This window comes from Polistes canadensis, unplaced genomic scaffold, assembly GCF_001313835.1.
Source record: "Polistes canadensis isolate GaletaPanama2010 unplaced genomic scaffold, ASM131383v1 scaffold_268, whole genome shotgun sequence".
Classification (NCBI taxonomy): domain Eukaryota; kingdom Metazoa; phylum Arthropoda; class Insecta; order Hymenoptera; family Vespidae; genus Polistes; species Polistes canadensis.
Window position 1 is genome coordinate 33,192 of NW_014569815.1, and position 19,428 is coordinate 52,619.

General features: G+C 37.0%; 1 protein-coding gene and 1 long non-coding RNA gene across 2 annotated transcripts in view; one reads left to right on the forward strand and one right to left on the reverse strand.

Annotated features, from left to right (window-relative positions):
• Positions 1-19,428, reverse strand: part of LOC106790908 (netrin-1-like) — a 133,194-nt gene that overhangs the window by 24,600 nt on the left and 89,166 nt on the right. Inside the window, exons 3-4 of the mRNA XM_014756166.1 lie at positions 3,304-3,453; positions 2,284-2,379 (exon numbers count right to left, since the gene is read on the reverse strand). Of these exons, the coding sequence (XP_014611652.1) occupies positions 2,284-2,379; positions 3,304-3,453 (246 nt within the window). The remainder of the gene's footprint in view (positions 1-2,283; positions 2,380-3,303; positions 3,454-19,428) is intronic.
• Positions 1-19,428, forward strand: part of LOC106790909 — a 104,903-nt gene that overhangs the window by 5,198 nt on the left and 80,277 nt on the right. The window lies entirely within an intron of this gene.

A 19,428-nucleotide genomic window follows, 5' to 3' on the forward strand; every position in this document is an offset into this window, starting at 1 on the left:
GGCGGGAGGAGGGAGCTCGCGCCCTAGGGGAAAAACTCGATTGCGATAACGAGCTCTCCTCTATCCATGAGATTACGTCGAGATAGTATTACGCTTTTACAATTGCGATTTACGATGGAATGCCGATTAAACTGAATTAAAAATGAGGAACCAAATCGTGTATCCGCGCGTTCGTTTGTTCGTTCCCAGAAGAACGAAATGCTCCTATTGGATATTACCACCTGGATTTATCGTTTTACCAGTGGAATTACCGATACGATAACCACGTCGTCATGTAGATGAGCGTGTAGTGTGAATATATATATATATATTTATACAAGTATGTATTTAAATTGAACCACGCAATATCGTAATTGAACATATTCAGGTATAGAGAGTAGATAGAAAAGAGAGAGTAGGAAGCTTTGATTGCTATGTTACAATAATAACTCTTATATCGGAAATGTAATCGCCCCGAGATCGCGTTTCATTCGAATTTCGCGTGTAAATAAAACACGGAAACTGTACTCTCGCGGAGAAGCGCGCGTTGAGTAAACGCCCGGGTCGCGCACCACTGAGGGTGGTTTTAATTAAGCCATTAGGGGTGGCTGAGAGGTTGCGACCAACCGGCTAGACGTTCAAACCCTCTTCCGTTTTACCTTCCCTTTCCTTTCCTTCCCTTCCCTTTCCTTTCCTTCCCTTCCCTTTTCTCTCTCTCTCTCTCTCTTTCTCTTTCGTTTACTCTCCCTTTTCTCCTTTTACCCTCTCCACCTTTTTGTCTTCCTTCTACTCCGTCTGCTAAATTAATATCGCGCTTACATTCCATTCCGCGTGATGCGGTTTGTATCTAAATCGACTTCCTTCCTTCCTTCCTTCCTTCCTTCCTTCCTTCATTCCTTTCTTCAACACGACCGAGTAGAAATTTGACCTTATTGTTTAAATTACTCTTTCTGTCCCATTGCAATATTATTTACGGCGGTGGGGGAGCGAAGAAGAGAACATTTTCCGAACTATGCAATCGTCACGTTCGAACGGTAAATAGATTTTTTAACGAATGATGCTAGTTAGAATTGTAAGACAGACTGTGTGTGTGTGTGTGTTTGTGTGTGTGTGTTTGTGCGAGACACATGTTGCTTTACCTGACATTTACTTACCAGTTTACGACATTTCGGAAAATTATATTAACTCAGACAATTTCTTGTCGCGTAGACGACCCCTCTCGCCCACGGCTCGTAAAACATTTATGATTCGCATATCGATCGTAAGCTCGTGCTTTATGTCCGTATCTAATTTCTCGATTTAAAGATTGAAAAAATTGTCGAAGATCAGGTTCTTCTTGGGAAATTTCATTGGAGGTGAATAAATATGAAATAGATACGATGAACGATCGTATATGGATTTTGCTTTTATATGATATTTTCTTAGTTTAAGTTGATGAATGATAGAAAAGGGTTATGCAAATCTTTTAATTTCTATCGGATAAAGTAATCCAACTTTATCTCGTTAATCTAGCTCGAATTTCACTCCCTCGATATTTATTTAAACTCGTGTAATTAGTATCGAAACGTTTAACCGTACGAATGAGATTTGCGTGGTCATGTTAGTTTAACGATTACATTTCAATTTTTTATATATATTTATATGCGTGTAAATAAGAACCGATGATTATGACAGTATAGAATATAAATAATAAAATGAGAAAAATTGATATTTTCCACAATTTATTTTATAATATAAGTTATTAAATAGATGTCTGGAAGAACGGTGTATGTTAAATTGAATAAAATACCCGATAGAGAATTGGTTATAAAAAGAAATCTAAGTGTGTGTTGCATTTAATAATTATCAAATTATCTTTTTATATGTAAACGTGAGAGGAACGTAGGGCATATCTATTAAAACCAGTTGTTTCTTTTATTACTACAGCGTGCAACACGAGTTGTTCTTATAATTTTTTTTTATGCTAAAAATGTTATTAAACGTAATATAACGCACTTCTTCTATAGACGACTATTAAATTCCATAAAATAAGTAATTTATAATATAAAATAAATGATAAAATCAATATTTCCAATATTTCTTACTTTAGTGTCTGTACTATCCACATAATTATTGGCACAAATATCAATTTACGAAGATGATAATAATAAAGTCATCGAGGCGTGACATCGAGGAAGAACGAATAGCCGTCATACTCGTCGAGTTAAGACTCGTGTTGGTATGTCGAAGAAGAGTTTAACCGAAGAAGAGAAGAGAAGAGAAGAGAAGAATAAAAACACGCCGGTTTACTTGGCACTTACTTACCGGCTCTTCCATCGTATGCACGATCGTCATCTTCGTCCTCGTGTTCTCCACTTTCTTCTCCAGCTGTGCCTTGCGTTTGTACGACCCTCGGTATTTCTGTTAACAAATAGAACAGAAAGAGAGAGAGAAGTATTATAAAGATAAGTACCTTAAACTTACTTGCTAACTTGCTAATAAAATAAATCGTGTTAAATTCGTTAAACCAGTTCGATGTTCTCGATTCGACAATGACGCGACATTCAATTCGATTCGATTCGATTCGGTTTAGTTCGGTTCGGTTCGGTTCGGTTCGGTTTGATTTCAGTTTGATTTCAGTTCGATCGATCGATCGACGAGGAGTCAAAGCGATTTCGGACACGACTCGTTTTCGCAAATCTTTCTCTAATTGGACAAGCCGTCTCTTGGTCGGATCTCGAAGAACGATCTCCTTCACGTGTCTTGGTTCAATCGATCGATCGATCGATCGATCGAATGAACGAACGAATGAACGAACGAACGATCGATCACTCAGCGGTACGGGGCACAACTCGTTCCTTCCACGCTCAAACATTCTGCCCACCTTGCAGATGCTGATAGTAGTACTGATGCTGGTGCTTGGTGCTGGTGCTGGTGCTGTTGCCGTACCTATTGCTCGATCGATCGATGGAAATGAGAAAGGAGCGATGCGAAATACGCTCTCGATAGAATCGCCCTTGTACGTCGTTAGTACAAAAAGTTACTTTGTATTCTAGCCTATTCGATTTGCGGACCGCCGTGATATCCCTTTAAAAATAAGTTTCCTATTCGTTCGGTGCAATTTAAAGACCAACCCTTTACTCAAGATAAACATGCTCTTACTTCAAACCCATTATTCTTATTTTCAATTCTCTAATCCTTTCTGTCATGTTTTATTATTTATTTTTCTATATAGTAGTTTTTTCCTTATTCTTCTAATTTGCATAAACGTAGGATAAGAAAAATGTAATTGAGGAGGTAATGGGGAAGAGAACGGTTTTGTATAAATAAACCGTGAATACTTACTGATGCAAGGAGCAATGTGCGATCTGCTCTGTTGATATCCTCTGGCACATCTGTTACAAGTAGTACCGGTTACACCGTCCTTACAGGGACACTGACCGGTGTTCTGGTTACAGGTCTTTCCAGAAGCTCCGATCGGGTGGCAGTCGCACGCTGTAACACACGGCATGCCACAAACGAAAGTGTTAGTTTAAGGTACGTTAGATTTATTTTTTTACGTAAACACACGAACGGGAATAGAGTCGTCTTATATAGGATTTGACAAAGGTCTTTGATTAATATAGGGAATTAGTCTCTTCTTCTTTCTCTTTTTTTTCTTTTGATGAATATTTGGTAAGAGTTAAAACCGAAAAAGAAAAAAAATATCAAGTGTGTTCGACCATTAGTCATGATAGAAAGTCCGTTCGAAAAGAGAAATATTAAAAATTCTTTAAGGACGTTTAATTAATTTGACGTATATTTTATTTATTATACGGATATATTCTGTTAGATTTCAACTAGAAAAGAGAAAGAGAGAGAGAGAGAGAGAATATCTTTCGTAGATTCACGGATAGAACAAAAAATCGTCGTAACGTTCACCGTCGCTGCCGTCGCCGTACGATCTCAACATTTTTCACAACGATGAAAGATTGTTTTTCGATAGCCCGAACGATACACACACACACACAGTGAAACACATCTATACTTCGACGAAGAATTTATGCGTCCGATAGGATATTTTCTCGCGGGGAACGCGTTCGCGGCTTATATACTTCGATTTATTTCACGCACGTTGTTGATGTACAGCTCCATTTTCGTTGGCCCTCGTAGATTTATGGAATGTTCGAGCCGTGAAATAACAGAAAATATTTTATATTTATATACTGTTAGCTCTCTCACAACTACGTACGAGAGTAAGAGAGAAGAAAATAGAAGTAAAGTAAAAGAGATTGCACAAAATGTGCGCACGTGCTCGATCGAAGCGAGACCTTTTAAATCTTGAACCATACATACATACATACATACATATATATATATATATATATATACATTCCAATCTTATCCGAATTCTCTTCACGAACGGAGGAGACGTTTCTTGACTCTTACGCAAGGAAAAACTTTATTGCTTCTACGGGATGGATGATCATCTTATACGCTCGTAGTGGCCAGAGTCACTTCTTCGTGTGGGATTTATGAAATCAATCATCCGTTTCTCGATGAATGGATCGCCATCAGAAGACGTGATGTCTTGGAGAAAGCTGTGTTTCGTCGAAGATAAAGATAGAAAGAGAGAAAGAGAGAAAGAGATGAGAGAAAGAAAGAAAGAAAACGAAGATAGAGGCGGATGGAAGAAGAAAGTTGATAAATAGACAGTCGTGTGCATTCATTCGGAGACATTGGATAATTTGTATACCCTCATCAGGGGACAATGGTTAAGTTAAATGACAAAGATACGGTATAATTGATCGTCTCTATCGTTCATATAAAACGCGTAACTCGCTCGTCAAAATATATAACAATTAATTAGTGATAAATATAAAGGGAAATATACAATATTAATGAGAATTTTTATTTGATTATCATCGATCTAACGATCTATAAAATTCGTTCAAACTTTTTTTTAATTTTCTTTCCTTTTTTTTCCATCCTCTTCTTCTTCTATTCTTTTTTTTCGGTTTAATCAAAGTCTCTTTCGTTTGAATTTCCAATCATTCAGGCGGGTGTATAAATTACGAAAGCTTCGTTCCGACTATAGGCGGGAACGAAAATTAAGCGAGGATGAGATACGATTCAGTACGGGCTCATATAATTCTTAATCGCCGACGCTGTCCTACGACGTCAAAGTGACACGAATAATCGGCCGGATCACGTCCCGTTTTACGGATCGAGGGGGATGGGGAAAAGGGAGAGGGAGAGGGAGGACGGGAGGGTTTGGGAGGAGGGAGAATGAGAGGATTCTCGCTTCGGGCGTTCGAGAAGGTCCAACGACGGCAATGATAATTTGAACGATCGTGATTTATGACGTAGGAATCACAATTAACCTCTGTCGCTTACAAATTTTCTCCGTCGGTGTGAAGTATAATAATGCAAGAAACAAGTAGACCGGGACGATTTTCAATGCAAGGTAATTTAAATAGTGACATCTTGCGAAATGATAAATAATTTGACGAATATAAACGATGACGAAATTTATAATACGTTAGAATCGGTAGATATGAATTTTGTTATTTGATCGTTGTCTTTTAGTAGTTCAACATTACCATAGATTTCTCAAGAAAAGGATATTGCGACTATTAAATGATTGCAATATAGTCAATTGGAGGTAAACGTATTGAAAGATAAGAGAAACTTCGAATGATTTTCCATAGCGTATTTCTTTTTTTTTTCTTTTTTATTACAATCGATTCCTTTCATCTTAATATTCTCCTAGTTGCATAAACGAAATTCAATGGTAACGACGAATCGGACGATAACGAGGAGCATTTGGCTCGACGATTTCTCGTCTATTTCTTTCTCTTTCTCTCTCTATCTATCTCTCTCTTTAGTCATGGCGAAGTAACGTAAGTATCGAACAACCGTTATAATGCGCGATTTAGGCGTCGAAAGTGGAACGGTGCTTTTCAAAGTCGAATGACGCGAGAAAGACGATAAGCCTATTTATCTATAGTCTTTACGAAGTAAAGAGTATATGTATGTATGCATTTAAGTAAGTAAGTAAGCAAGCAAGCAAATAAGCAAGTAACTAAGTAAGTATGTATAATATTATACTATCACGTTGTGTAAGTGAATAGACGTAGTTGCGTTTATTTTCTCAGGGCATTAGTTGCAGTAGACACGAAAGGATAGAAGATGAAATCCTTGAACCGTGCAAACGGTGCGGTCATCTGTCTCTAATCACACTTAATAACATCGATTTAATGAGCGTACATCGAGATGCAATAAGCACTCTGACCTCCCGTATCGCGAACCGATTCCTTGGATCACGGTATTAAGAGCTATATTATAATCGTCTTGCATCGTTGGTTCCTACGTACCTGCTCTCTTATTAATCTCTCTGAACAATACGTTTATATATATATATATATTGAAAACATTCCAATTATCTCAATTTCTCCATTTAATTTTCAACATAGATTTCTTCGAGATTTGAGAAATAAGGTGGATCTAAAAGTAGGCGTGCAAGGTTAAATGAAACTCCCTGTAGAACACGATCCTAACGATAACAGATGTCTATATTCCAAAGAATCCGGTTAAACACCGTAATATTCCGTATTAGGACAAGATTAGATCCAGTTTATTGGCTATAATTGGACATGTTTAGAGAGCTACCATAAATACCTTTAGTTTTATACCTATGGCATTTTAACGCTGACTAATTTGACTGCGAATTGACTGTTATAAAAGAAGTCAAACTTTATCGGGCTAATTGCCGAGAAGGGAAGAAAAGAAAAGAATGAATGAATGGGAGAAAGAGAGAGAGAGAGAGAGAGAAAGAGTGGTAGGAGGGAGATATAACAACGTTCGATGATTGCGCAATTTTCGCAAGAAATTTAATCCAAGATTAAGTACGCTCCACCACAGTGGGATTTATTGTCGTTCGGTGGTAAGCTGTTGTTGGTAACGAAATAACAGGACTTTGAATTGCGAAAGCGAAACTCCGTATTAGCCTACTTTTCTGTATGAAAGAAAATTAGACGATCCTTTTGTAAAGTTAAGTTTCATGTGTTAGGAAAATTAATCACGAAAAAAAGAAATAAAAAAAAAATAAAAAACGATCTTATATATATATATATCTAATAATTCATTCTCTAATAAATTTGGTCTACTATAATTAAACAAAAATGTACATTCGTTTCCGAGTCTGTCTCTAGAGAACGGATACCGTTGAATACGGAAATGAGAATGATAAACTCGAGTAAGTACATTTTCGGATTTGCTTAACGAAGATTTGCCGTTTCGGGATATCGTAATTCAACAAGGAAGGTAGTTCCTACGGATTTGAGGGTGTTCAAATTACTCAAATTTCTGTTTGCTCGCGTTTGAATCCATGGAATATGATCGGGCCCGAGGATGTTCTCAGGAAGCACGAACCGGCCACCGTAATTCATGTTTACGCTTGTAAAATGAGCGGGCATACCGACGTGTCACTTATTGCCGGCTAATATAAACATGACTCCGGGAGACACCCACGAGAAAAAGAGAAAGAGAAAAGGGGAAGAGAGAGAAAGAGAGAGAGAGAGAGAGAGAGAGAGAGAGAGAGATGAAACTTGATGGAAGAAAAGGGGAATGGTAGGAGGAAGGAAAGCACGAGTGTGACTCGTAAATCATGCTCGTTTTACATTTTACCTGCACGCCTTCCACTACTTCGATATATCGTATGAGAAACATACGAGACATCGATTTTTAGAATCGTTAAGTATCTCGTATTTTTTTTTTTCTTTTATAAAGTATTTGTTAGAGAGAAAAAGATAGAGGAAGTAAATTCGATCGGAGAATTTTTATTCATCGTCGTATCATTTTTTTGTTTTCTCATTCTAAAGATAAATGTCAGTACGTGTGCACATTCTCGCGAAAAAACGATCAAATGTATTTTTTATATTTATATTGAAATGAACACATATAATATGCACTACCGTCCAAAAGTTTAGTTATACGTTTTTTTACATTTGCATTATATCAGTTATTTACAAACTTATATGGGTACCTACCACCATATCGTGTTGATGTTATTTTATTATTCCGCGTTGTTTCATATAACTTTAACGTTAAACAAATTCATCAAACTAACAATTTTAGTTAAGAAAAATTTTGGCGAGAGAGTGGTGTATATGTTACCGTCATAGCTGGAAATATCAGAGATTGCAATGCTGTAAATTGTGCATCTTTGCAATTTCTTTGAAAAGTTTTGGTAAATATTTATTATACTAAAACTGAATAGAGTTTAATGAAACTTATATTAAATTAAAGTACATTCTTTTGTCTACGCGTAAAATACCATATCGAGTTATAAATTTAGCATGTAAAGTTCAGAAAATGTCAGAGAATGCAATGCTGTAAATTGTGCATCTTTGCAATTTCTTTGAAAAGTTTTGGTAAATATTTTTTACACTAAAAGTAAATAGATTTTAATGATTTTTATATTAAATTAAAGTGCACTCTTTTGTCTACGCGTAGAATACCCCTTACAGTTATAAATAAATCTGCAAAGGTTCATAAAATGGCAAAGAATAGTAGAGTATCTTTTCAAGTGATAAATCAACATATACATTATTTTAATAAATCAAGTTAGACATTTCATCGATGTCATTGTCATTTGCACGAATAAATATCAATTTTTAATGGGTTTTTAGAAACAATCATTTGTAATATCCATATTTTCTAAAAGAAGGTAAGCGATTTTGCAGGGATCATTCCGGTACCTTTCGATACGAGTTTCGAGATATCGTCTTTTGAGATAGGGCAGACTATCATCGTTCATCCTTTCGGCAATAATCTCTCTCGGGAGATTAATTTGAGAGCGTGGAGACGCGAGAGTAGCCGTCACCTTCGTTTTGCTCCTGCTGACGCCGTTCTCTTGCGGAGGAAGAAAAAAAAAAAAAAAAAAAAAGGAAAGAAGAAGAAAAAAAGAATTAAATAAAAGAAACGTAAGAGAAAAGAAAGGAAAGGAAAGGAAAGGAAAGGAAAGGAAAGGAACAGAAAGAAGCATCTTGCAGACCTTGAACGTGCTCCCTGATGCTTTTCGATCCAACGTTGGTACTCTCCTCTCTTTTATCTCATCATCGATCGATAAGATCGTGCATCTCGAGCATCGTATCCTTGTAATTCTCTTTCTTATTTCTCTCAAAGAGACGATATCGAGGCTCGCGACTTCAAAGGATATCGCAAGGATCGTTTCTTTGCTCTTTCTCTCTCTTTTTATCTTATTGTTATTTCTTGCATTTAAGAAGAGAAAGAGAGAGTAGCCATAACCCACGATATACTACAAGTTTTTTCGTTCGATTTTAATAAATATAATTCAAATGATTATCTCGCGTTCTCTTATTTGAAATAAATATATATTTGATTAATTTTTCGTTCTGTGTTGAAAAGAGAGAGAGAGAGAGGAAGTACAGTAGTAGTAGTAGTAGGTAAAAAAAAAAAGTTTCGACGAAAAAATTTCTCCCGTTATTTCTATTCTTCCTCTTTCTTTTCTTTTGTTTTTTTTTTTGTTTTTTTTTTGTGCCCACTTACTTACGTACGCTTGTATTTTTACACGAGCCACGCTTTTCAACGTTTAATTATGATTGCGTTTCGCAAGGCGAGTACATCCCTGGCAAAACACGAGAGAGGTGCCTCTCGAAAAGCTTCTGGGTCGTTGCTCTCTCTCTCTCTCTCTCTCTTTCTTTCTTTATTTATTTTTTTCTCTTTCTCTCTTTTTCCAAGTTTTCTTCCTTCCGCGTTACTTCCCGTGTAACTTGCCACACGGTCGTTATTTCGTCGACTTACACCAACCTTATTACTATTTTATGATAAAACTGAAAAAGCCAAGGTTTTTATCCGACGGTTGTATCGCATCGTAGCGCGAACAAGAGTTTGTCTTACAAAATTGCAATATTGCAGTTGGTAATTATCCTAGCGAAAGGGTTACAAACACCCGGCAACGTTGACTAAGAGATTCCGTGTGCGCTTGTTTCTTGTAATTTTACGAGATGTAAAACGTTACGTTCTCGTAACATCTTTCGCCTTTATCTCTTGTCGTCGTCGTCGTCAAAGAAAAAAAAAAAAAAAAGTAGAAGAAATATATGGAACAAGAATCGGTGTCTCGTGGTAACGTTTCAAAGGGGGATTAATGTAAATCTTTAAGGAGTAAAAAAAAAAAAACGCTTTTTCGACAAACACACACACACACACACGGTTTAACTCTATGCGGGACGAACGATCGTAACAAAACTTTCCAACTGGATTTAGAAGTCCAACTTAAGCTGGATTAGAAGTTAGAAGGTATCTAGGCGCGAAGTAATAGTTGTTGTTCCATTCTCCTCATTCTCATCTTCCTTATTCTTGAAATAGATCGGGGATAGATCGTAAATTGTATTTATAAGCGCGAAAAAAAATATCGTCAGAATAAACGACGACAATTGTATCGAAAATTACGTGGTAGATACGTGGGAGTTTGTGAATAAAGCGGGTAGGTGTAAGAACCAATTGGATTTTGAAGAACATTAGATACGAGGTGTCGTAAGAAAGTAACGTCAAAAAGGGTGGATGATAATAGCAATAGTGGTGGAGATGTGGTGTGGCTTCGAAAGAAAAAAAAAAAGAAGACATTCATAAATTCAACTTACCGGATCCCTTCGTGCCTAAAGGAAGAAGAAGTTAAACGTACTACGTATTTATATTCGTATACATACGTGAAATTGTTAAGAAGCTTTAAGCGGATTATCGGGGAGAGTCAAGCTGACCTTGCGAGGTTTCTTTTCCCTAACTCTTTCTCTTTCCATCTAACAAGCAACGTTGAAGAAAAAAGGTCAAGTTTTCTAAATAATCCTTTAGCGTGTCTTTTCCTTTCTTTTCTTTTCTTTTTCTTTTTATTTTTTATTTTGTGAGAAAAAGAAACGTCGAATTAATCGACCATAATTATCGTGATCAAGTAAACCCGTTGAAACTTATTTTTTTTCCTCCTCGAGCAGTAGTTTTTAGTCCGGGGTGCTTGTAATACCTTAAAGTATAAGTTTCTAAGTAGTATAAGTAGAAGAAATGCGTTAAAGAATATCTACTTGGACCGAAACGAAAGCATTGTGTTATCGCGATCTTGAGTATGACGATAAATCAGATTCACTCGTTTAATTCAACGCTCGTAATCCGATTAACTTAGCCGCGTTCTTTATTTCAAGAACTTCAAACGACACAGTTGAATTTAACGTGGCCCTTTTCTCCCTTCCAAGTTTATCTCTCATTCTCTCTTTCTCTCTCTCTCTCTCTCTCACACTCTACAGTTAAAGGAGGAGGTCTCTCTCGGAAGGTTGTTAAATAGATTCTGAGATGGGTGGTCAGATAGAGATCTTTATGGTGAACGAACGCCCTTTTACAACCGGTATAAATCCCGGACGACTAATTAGAATTTTATAATAGGACGAAAATGAGCGTCGGATTACGGGAGGATGAACGGAAACCTTTAGATTTCGAGCTTTAACTTAAGTTAAAAGATCGTAATCGTTAAAACGAATAATCGTTGGTGATTCGTGAATGTAAATTTATCCGAGATATTATTATTATTATTTGTTTTGTCAAACTTTGGATATACAATATATAGAAAAATTGACCAAGTATCACCCCGTGTACGCGTATCTTCTCGTTCAATCGCGTTTCGATAGTGGGGTAAAAAAGTAAAAGGGTTAAAAAAAAAAAAAAGTAAATAAATAAAGCAGTGGTTTAATCTCGTCCTGTGTTTCATTTTGTTCTCGTCTCGTCTCGTCTTGTCTCTCGCGAACGAGCAACCGGAATAAGTAAATCCACCACCCTTGAAAAAGATGCTCGAGTGTACTCGACTTCATCACGCTAAACCGTGTTTCTTCCTCTTGGACAAGTCTCTCTCTCTCTCTCTTTCTCTCTTTCTTTCTCTTCTCGTTGGCCTACGTTTCCACGCAATTATTCTGTCGACGTCTGTTTAACGGTTGCAATTTATTAGACATTTCCGGTTCGTTTAGCGAACCCAAAAATATACCGGACTATCTCCGAACTTGGTCGACTAATTGCTAACGTTAACTGCTAGCAAAAAGAATTTCAAAAAGAAAAAGAAAAACAACATGGATGATCTGACATTTCGTTTACACGTAGTCGAAACTTTTCTTTTCCTAATTCTAATAGTTTATTTATTTTTTTCATCTTCTTCTTCTTCTTTTAACTTTTTTCCTTTTTCAACCATTCTCGCGTTAAGATGATTTATATCAGCTGCGAAAGATGATATACGAATTGTAAATGGAATAACAAGTTGGTTGTTGCTTACTAGTCGAACTTATTATCGAGGATCCCATTAACCCAATTTCATGGAACGAACGTTCTTCTTCCCTTCCGTCGATATCCAACGTGCATTCTCCCATTGTCGTGATATCATCGTGAAAGATGCAACGATAAACACGAGGATGGGTTTCCGAAGATTGAAAAAAAAAAAAAAGAAAAAAGGAGGGGAGAATGAGAAAGGGGAAAAACAAAGAGGGTGTGTATGTACTACGTACCTCTCGCTAGATTTGCCGAATTTTACTCAAAAATCGAAGCTTTTGTCGAAATTCAAAGAGAAATTGGAAGGGAGAAGGGGTGAGAAGAGAGAAGAGGAATGGAAACGAGGAGGGTGGATGCACGGGGGAGGTTTGTTTAGTTGAGGTTGAACAAAAAAAAGCGTAAAAGAAAAGAACACGCGAAAGACCTTTGGTTATTTCGCACAAAATTTCCACGTGTATTACTACTACCATGTGTGTAAAATAACAAGAGAAAACATTGGTTGACGCACGGAAGCTCTCTCTCTCTCTCTCTCAATGTTTTCACCAATTTTCAAACGAATGCTCGAAACCGAGCAGAAAGTTTTATTAACCGAAGTTACTCGAGCGTGGAATTTGGTTTTACGCGCAACAGACAGGATCGACGTTTTAAATAGATACACAGTGAATATTTTTTTTTTCCCATCGTCCTGAATAATAATCGACCGTATATACGGGTACGGGGGAGGAAGTACGAAAAAAAAGGCCCATGCCCCGAAAAACAAAAGAAAACGATCAAAAAAAAAATATAAATCGTAAGAAACAAAAACGGGGTAAAAGGTTTTTGGTAGGTTGAAAAATGAAAAAAAAAAAAAGAAAAACCATGAAAGAGAGAAACACATAAGGTAAGCAATGCTGCTCTCGGGGGTTCTCTTCTTCTCTTGCATTTATTTCCATTTTTTTGCTGGCACGGTTGCACCTTATTGTGTTTGTCTCTCATACGGTAAAGAGCGAGAGAAAGGAAGAAAGAAATAAAAGTAAAATGGTTTTGCGTGTATCAAAGTAGACGATCGTCTTTCTCTCTCTCTCTCTCTCTCTCTCTCTCTCTCTCTCTCTCTCGTTTCTTATTCTTGTTCTTCCGTTGAAAGAGGATTCTCGGGTAGATCTGGAAGCGATTTGCATGCCGAAATTCGCCCACTTGTTTCTCATCGCAGCGGGTAGGCTCCCTGTTCCTCTTTTTTTTCTTGGTCATGGGTTGGTGGTTTGACGATCACCTCCTGCCCACGTTCTTCCTCGGCTTCGAAGTATCCTGGTAACCCTTTCTTTCGACATATTGCCGTGCATCAACAACATCCGGTCCCAGAACTCGGGAATCCGACAGGAATAACGAGCAAGAAGAAGAAGAAGAAGAAGAAGAAGAAGAAGAAGTAGCTTTCACCCTCCCCCTTCACCCCCAATCCCCCAACGCCCCTCGGTAGAATATTCCACGAAGCGAGTTCTTGTAATCGCGAGAGATAACCTTGCCATTTATCCTACAAACTTTAACATTTTCATATCTATCTCCCGACTCGTTTGATATTTTTTCGAACGTCTTTCGAGTGTTCCACACCGTTGGTTTTAGATCTCCCGTCGTTTGTTAATTTAATATTCAAAAATTAGTATTAATCAAAGAAATTTAATCGATGGTTTGATAACCTTACATTATTATGATAGTTCACGTCAGATTAGTAAAACCAAACTACTATTGAATACAATTATTAGTAAATATGGATAATCCTCAACAAAAATATGGTATGGTAATTAAACGTTACAAAAAAATGTTACCTCTTTGATAGTATTGAATAAATATAAGAAAGTATTCGTAAGTAAGTAATTGGGACTCGTAAAAAAGGGTGAGTAAAAAAAAAGGTTACATATTTGTTTGAATAATTGAATCGGCAAATCGTATGCATTGATTTGGTAATAGTCGATGATAAGACGAATGTGTGGGAGAGATATACACAGAAAGAGAGAGAGAGAGAGAGAGGTAGAGAACAATGAGAAATAGTCGATTAAATCGTGAACAGCGATCGGAACAGGCGCACGCGGCCCGTGTGTGGACGGCAACTAATTTATTAATCGGATTATCAGCCTGATTTCCCTCGAGTACACAGGGTGTGGGTTGCTCGATAAAGTTTATCCATTGAAGCCCGAACAGTTCGTTCCCCCTTCGTGTTTCTCTCCTCCCTTCCTCCCTTCCCCCTCTTCCCCTTTACTCTCTCGTTCTCTATCTCATTTTCTTTCTTTAACATTTCTGAAAACTTCTTGTTCCTCTCTACTCTCGTATCAAAGAATTTTCTTTTGCTTTTTCTTATTTGTTGAATAAAAAGGGAGAAAAAAAAAATAAGGAAACGTGGTGATGGGGAGCAGGAGCTGCGAGGGGGGAGGTTGCAAAGAAGGTATAAGCAAATAGTATGGGGGTCTCCCTTTGATCGGAGTAAAGGTGTATCGGAGGATGATGGTTCAACAGTTTGGAAATGTTGGATCAAAGAACTCCGATAAAGTCCTGGACACGTTTTCCACGTCGTTCCGCTTGCCGTCGAAGATCGAGATCAAAGTGTTTTCGGTTTTCCTACACACAAGTCCAGTTTTCTAGTCATCGTTTTATTTTCTCTATGAGCTCTCACGTAAAACTATCCTCGATGTGTTGTTTCGTTCTTTCTTTCTTTCGATAAGTTTCTTCGAAGGAAAATGTGTATTACAGGGGGTTAAAGGTGTGTGTGTGTGTCTCTTCTTTTTGCTTGCTTGCTTGCTTGAAAAGAATAGAAGAATTTCTATAATAAAAGAGATACACTCTATCCATCTTTCTATCTCTCTTTCTTTCTTTCTCTCTCTATCATACGATAAAGTTTTCTACGATAAGAGGGTAGAGGAGGGTTCACGTTTTCCTTTTGTTCGAACAAATTCTTCTCAACCCCCTCCGTCACACAAATTGATATTTCACTGGATCTTATACGTCAGAGGGTAATCTAGATCCTCCTCGAGATCTTTCGATTTGCTTCAAGTCGTTCGGAAAAAAAGAAAAAAAAATCAAGAATAAAAAAAAAAGGGAAGAAAAGAAAAAAATTGGCTAAATCTAACTCCGATCTCTTATACTTCGGCAATATCGGTAAAGAAAGGAACAGAAGAATTGGAGGATTCAATTTTACTCTCTCTCTCTATATATATATTTTTTGTTTTTTTTCTTCTCGTTATGGGAACACATTCGATGGGTGGAATTATTTTTTCTCTACCTTTACTTTCCAACAACGTCTCTGGATAAATTTCTTTTCGATTCGACGAGATCAAGCCAATGAAGAAAGATAAGCTTTCTCTCTCTTTTTTTTTTCTTTTTTTTTGATACGATGGATATTCGAAAAATATCACAGTCCATTTGCCAACCGAATTTTCTCGCCAAATTTTTCTCATTTCTCTCTTTTCGTTTCATAAACACATTCGAATTTATACATTTTGTACGTGTCGCGTGAATTTACGACCGACCTCATTCGGGATTTTAACATCGATTATTAAATAAAATTAATCATCGTGAAAGGAGAGAGATATATTTTAACGATTAATGGTTCAACGAACAATACGTTTCTTTCTTTTTTTTTTTTTTTTTCACGACACAATATATAACACATGAAATGACTTTCGATGACAAATGGGTCGTCTCTCTATCGTAACATTTCAATTCGATCAAATTTATTTTCATCGTCACCGTATAACTTGAATGAAGCTTTCCTGTGAAATAAAAATTGAACGAAGCTCGTTTTTATTTTATACAAAAAATTTATTTTTATTAGAAAAGATTAAAAAAAACAAAAAAGAAAAAAAAGGAAAACAAAAATAAAACAACAGAAAGAAGAAAAAAGTACAAAGTTAATTTATGTGTTTCCTTAGAAAGATAGCAATTGTACAAGGTGGTGGTAAAAAAAAAAAATAATAAAAGTCCTGTTCATCTCTCGCGAGGAACGAATACTCGTTTCGTATTCAGAAAGACCAGCGTATCGAGTTTTTTGAGTTCATCGTAAAAGTAATAGTAGTAGTAGCAATAATGGTAGTAGTAGTAGTCGCCGTCGTCACTGACGAGAAAGAATGGCGGAACGAAAAGCTGTAAGTCCGATTCGAGACACGCTTGCAAAAGCTCAGCGCATATTCCTGTCACGAAATGTCCACCAAGCCCCTCCCCCCCTAACCCCGATTTAGATTTTTCCAAGTCCTCCTGGCTCCTGCTTTTCCGCATCCCTCGTAATCAGTCGTTTCGAGAAGAAGAAATTCGCATTCATAACTATACTATCTCTCCGTTTTTCTTTTCTTTTCTTTTTTTTTTCTTTTTTTTTTCTCTCTCTCTCTCTCTTTTTCTCTTTCACGCGATCACGTTTTTTCGAGAAGATAACTCACGCCCGTCGACTACATTTCGAGCCCTTTTGTGTGTATGGAACGTTGATCGAATCGCGTTGAAATATTCTTCCTATATATTTTTTTATTTCTTTTATTTTCATCACACAAAGAGTGTTTCACTCGATATGATACGTGACCGAAAAAAAAATCTTTTTTTTGAAATAAATCTATCGAATTATAGGTCGCAACGATCGAGTTAAATCAATTCGTGGATATTCTTCGATACAATTTATCGTATCATAATTATTTCGTAGATTTGCAAGAATAACAAAATTATTGCAAATTCTTTATCGCATTTTTAATATCGCGTATTTGTTTTTTCTTACTCGTTCGCGATTTCTTAATGCGAGTCGATCGCATTAAACGTCTGACTGAGCTTGAAAAATCGAGTTTACTCGTTGTCAAAGTATAAAATTGTACGGGAGGAAACTCGGATAGAAATATGAGATAAAGTTTTGGTTGGATTTCGTTAATATTCTCGAAGATAGACCACCGACGATGACGATTTGACGCGGAAGAGATCGTAAAAGGCCCCGAGTGCATGGCTCGTGGTGTGAACGTGGCTGTAAACTTGGTGGTAATGTGGTGTCGGCTCGTGAAATCTCTCGAGATATAAAGTAGTCATAAAAGATGGGCCCCGAATGTCGTCTGCTTCGTTGCTCCACTTTGAAAGCCTTTAGGTTTTACTCGTATCTTTACCCAACTATCATATATACGCGAGATTCGCTTCGTTAATATTCCTCGCGAGCTTTTGCTAAGCGCCGCGTATCGAAATTTATTCTCTAAAACTATTCCCGAGAAAGAGAGAGAAAGAGAAAGAGACACGTATCATCAAATTTTCCCCACGAAGAATTATTTATCTTATTAAAAGAGATGGAAATGAAATTAGAAAATTCGTCTAACGTGCAACGATACTTTAAAACTTGTGTTACACGATTACACATTTGAAAATATATATAAAATATTATTATATTTTATTTTATTTTTTTTTTATCCACAATTCGCGAGATTAGAATATTGAACGGTACGTTTATATATTGTTAAAAAAAGAAGAAGAAGAGGAAAAAAAAAACAATTCCCGTCGAAAAGTTAAGTGTGACCGACCCTCTTATTTCTTTTCATCTTTTTTTTTCTTTTTTTTCTTATTTCTCTCCATCGTCGTTTTCTCTTTGCCTTCTCCCTCTCTTCTTCCTCCTACTTCTGCGTCTTTTCAAGAGGATTCACTCTTGGTGAATATTTAATGTGGCTACGGGAAGCCTGTTATTCGCATAAACCACCTTCAAAGTACTTACTTACTACGCTTTTCCTGGGTTCGACAGACAAGTTGCCTTCCGTCTATTCTTCTTCCTATGGCTCTTTGCTTACCTTATCGATCCCTCTATTCATCTGTCTCATTAATTCAATGTGACTTCGGTATAAAAGAAAAGAAAAGAAAAAAAAAAAAAAAATTATTTTACCTCGCAAAACACTCCGCTTACATCGATCCCCACGCGTATGTAACATTTTTGTTGTTGTCTTTAGTGTAAAAAAAGAAGAAAAAAAAGAAAGAATTAAAATCACATCACACGATGTAAAAAGTATCAAATTTATTCAAGAAGTGGTCCTCTCTCTCCTCCCCCCCCCCTTAACCACCGACCATCGTAGTTCACTTCTATACAGATTCAAAATTTTTCACGCCACATTGTATCGGTTAACATCGCACCTCGACGATGAATAATTTTCCGTGCCAGCCCCAAGAACGTATATTCCTCCTCCTCCTCTTCCTCCTCCTGCTCCCCCTTTTTTCTCTTCATCATCATCTTTTTCTTCTTCCTTTTCTCAGCAGCAGCAGCAGTAACGTCCACTTCGAGCAAGCAAAGAATCTCGGGTTTTCGAGTGTCGTACGCTTCTGTCGATCGCATGTGTCTGTACTTATAAGCATCGTTCATGTGTAGAAAGGTACCTTCCTTCGTAGATGACCCCCACAAGATACACGCGTCCTGGCATACCGGGTGGACTCGAAGGAACAGGTTCTTCACTTCTCTACGACTCTGAACACGTTTTACGTGTAGAAGAGTATAGCTGTACAGGGACCCACCTGTAGCGGATGCCCATACGACTACTAAGTGTATCTGTGTATCTGTATCTCTCTGTCTGTGTGTTTGTGTATCTGCATGGCACATATGTATGTACGTACGAGTGAAAGAGAGAAAGAGAGAGAGAGAGAGAGAGATTGGGCCAACTTATGTAAACAGGCTCGCACGAGGAAAGCCTGTTGGCTGCCGTATAGAAGCGCGACACCGACACATTATATGCGCTCGATTCCACGCCATGGAATCTCGCTACACACATGCTTGTTCATCGTTCGTATTATCTACCTGTACTACGTCCCGAAGCATTTACTTACTTACTTTCTAGCTAGCTAGCTAGCTAGCTAGCTTGCTCACTCTTTGCGAGCTTCCTATTACTCCTTTACCATCTTTCATTTGTTCACTTTGTGTGTTTCACGGTATACGTTAAATGTCTATCCCAGGAATGTCCAACTGTTTGCTTTTTTCATTTTTTTTTTTTTTTATACACAATTATGTAAAAAAATTCATTTATCTTAAATAGTACATATATACATAATGTACTAATACACTAGTGATAATCGTTTAAGAGATAAATTGATCAATATAATGTGTATATGTTTTAAAGGTAATTATATATTTTTTTTTTTTTGTTGGTTTCTATTAAATCGCATTGCACACCTACTTAGCACGGATTAAATTAATTTTTATTTGATGATTATCTT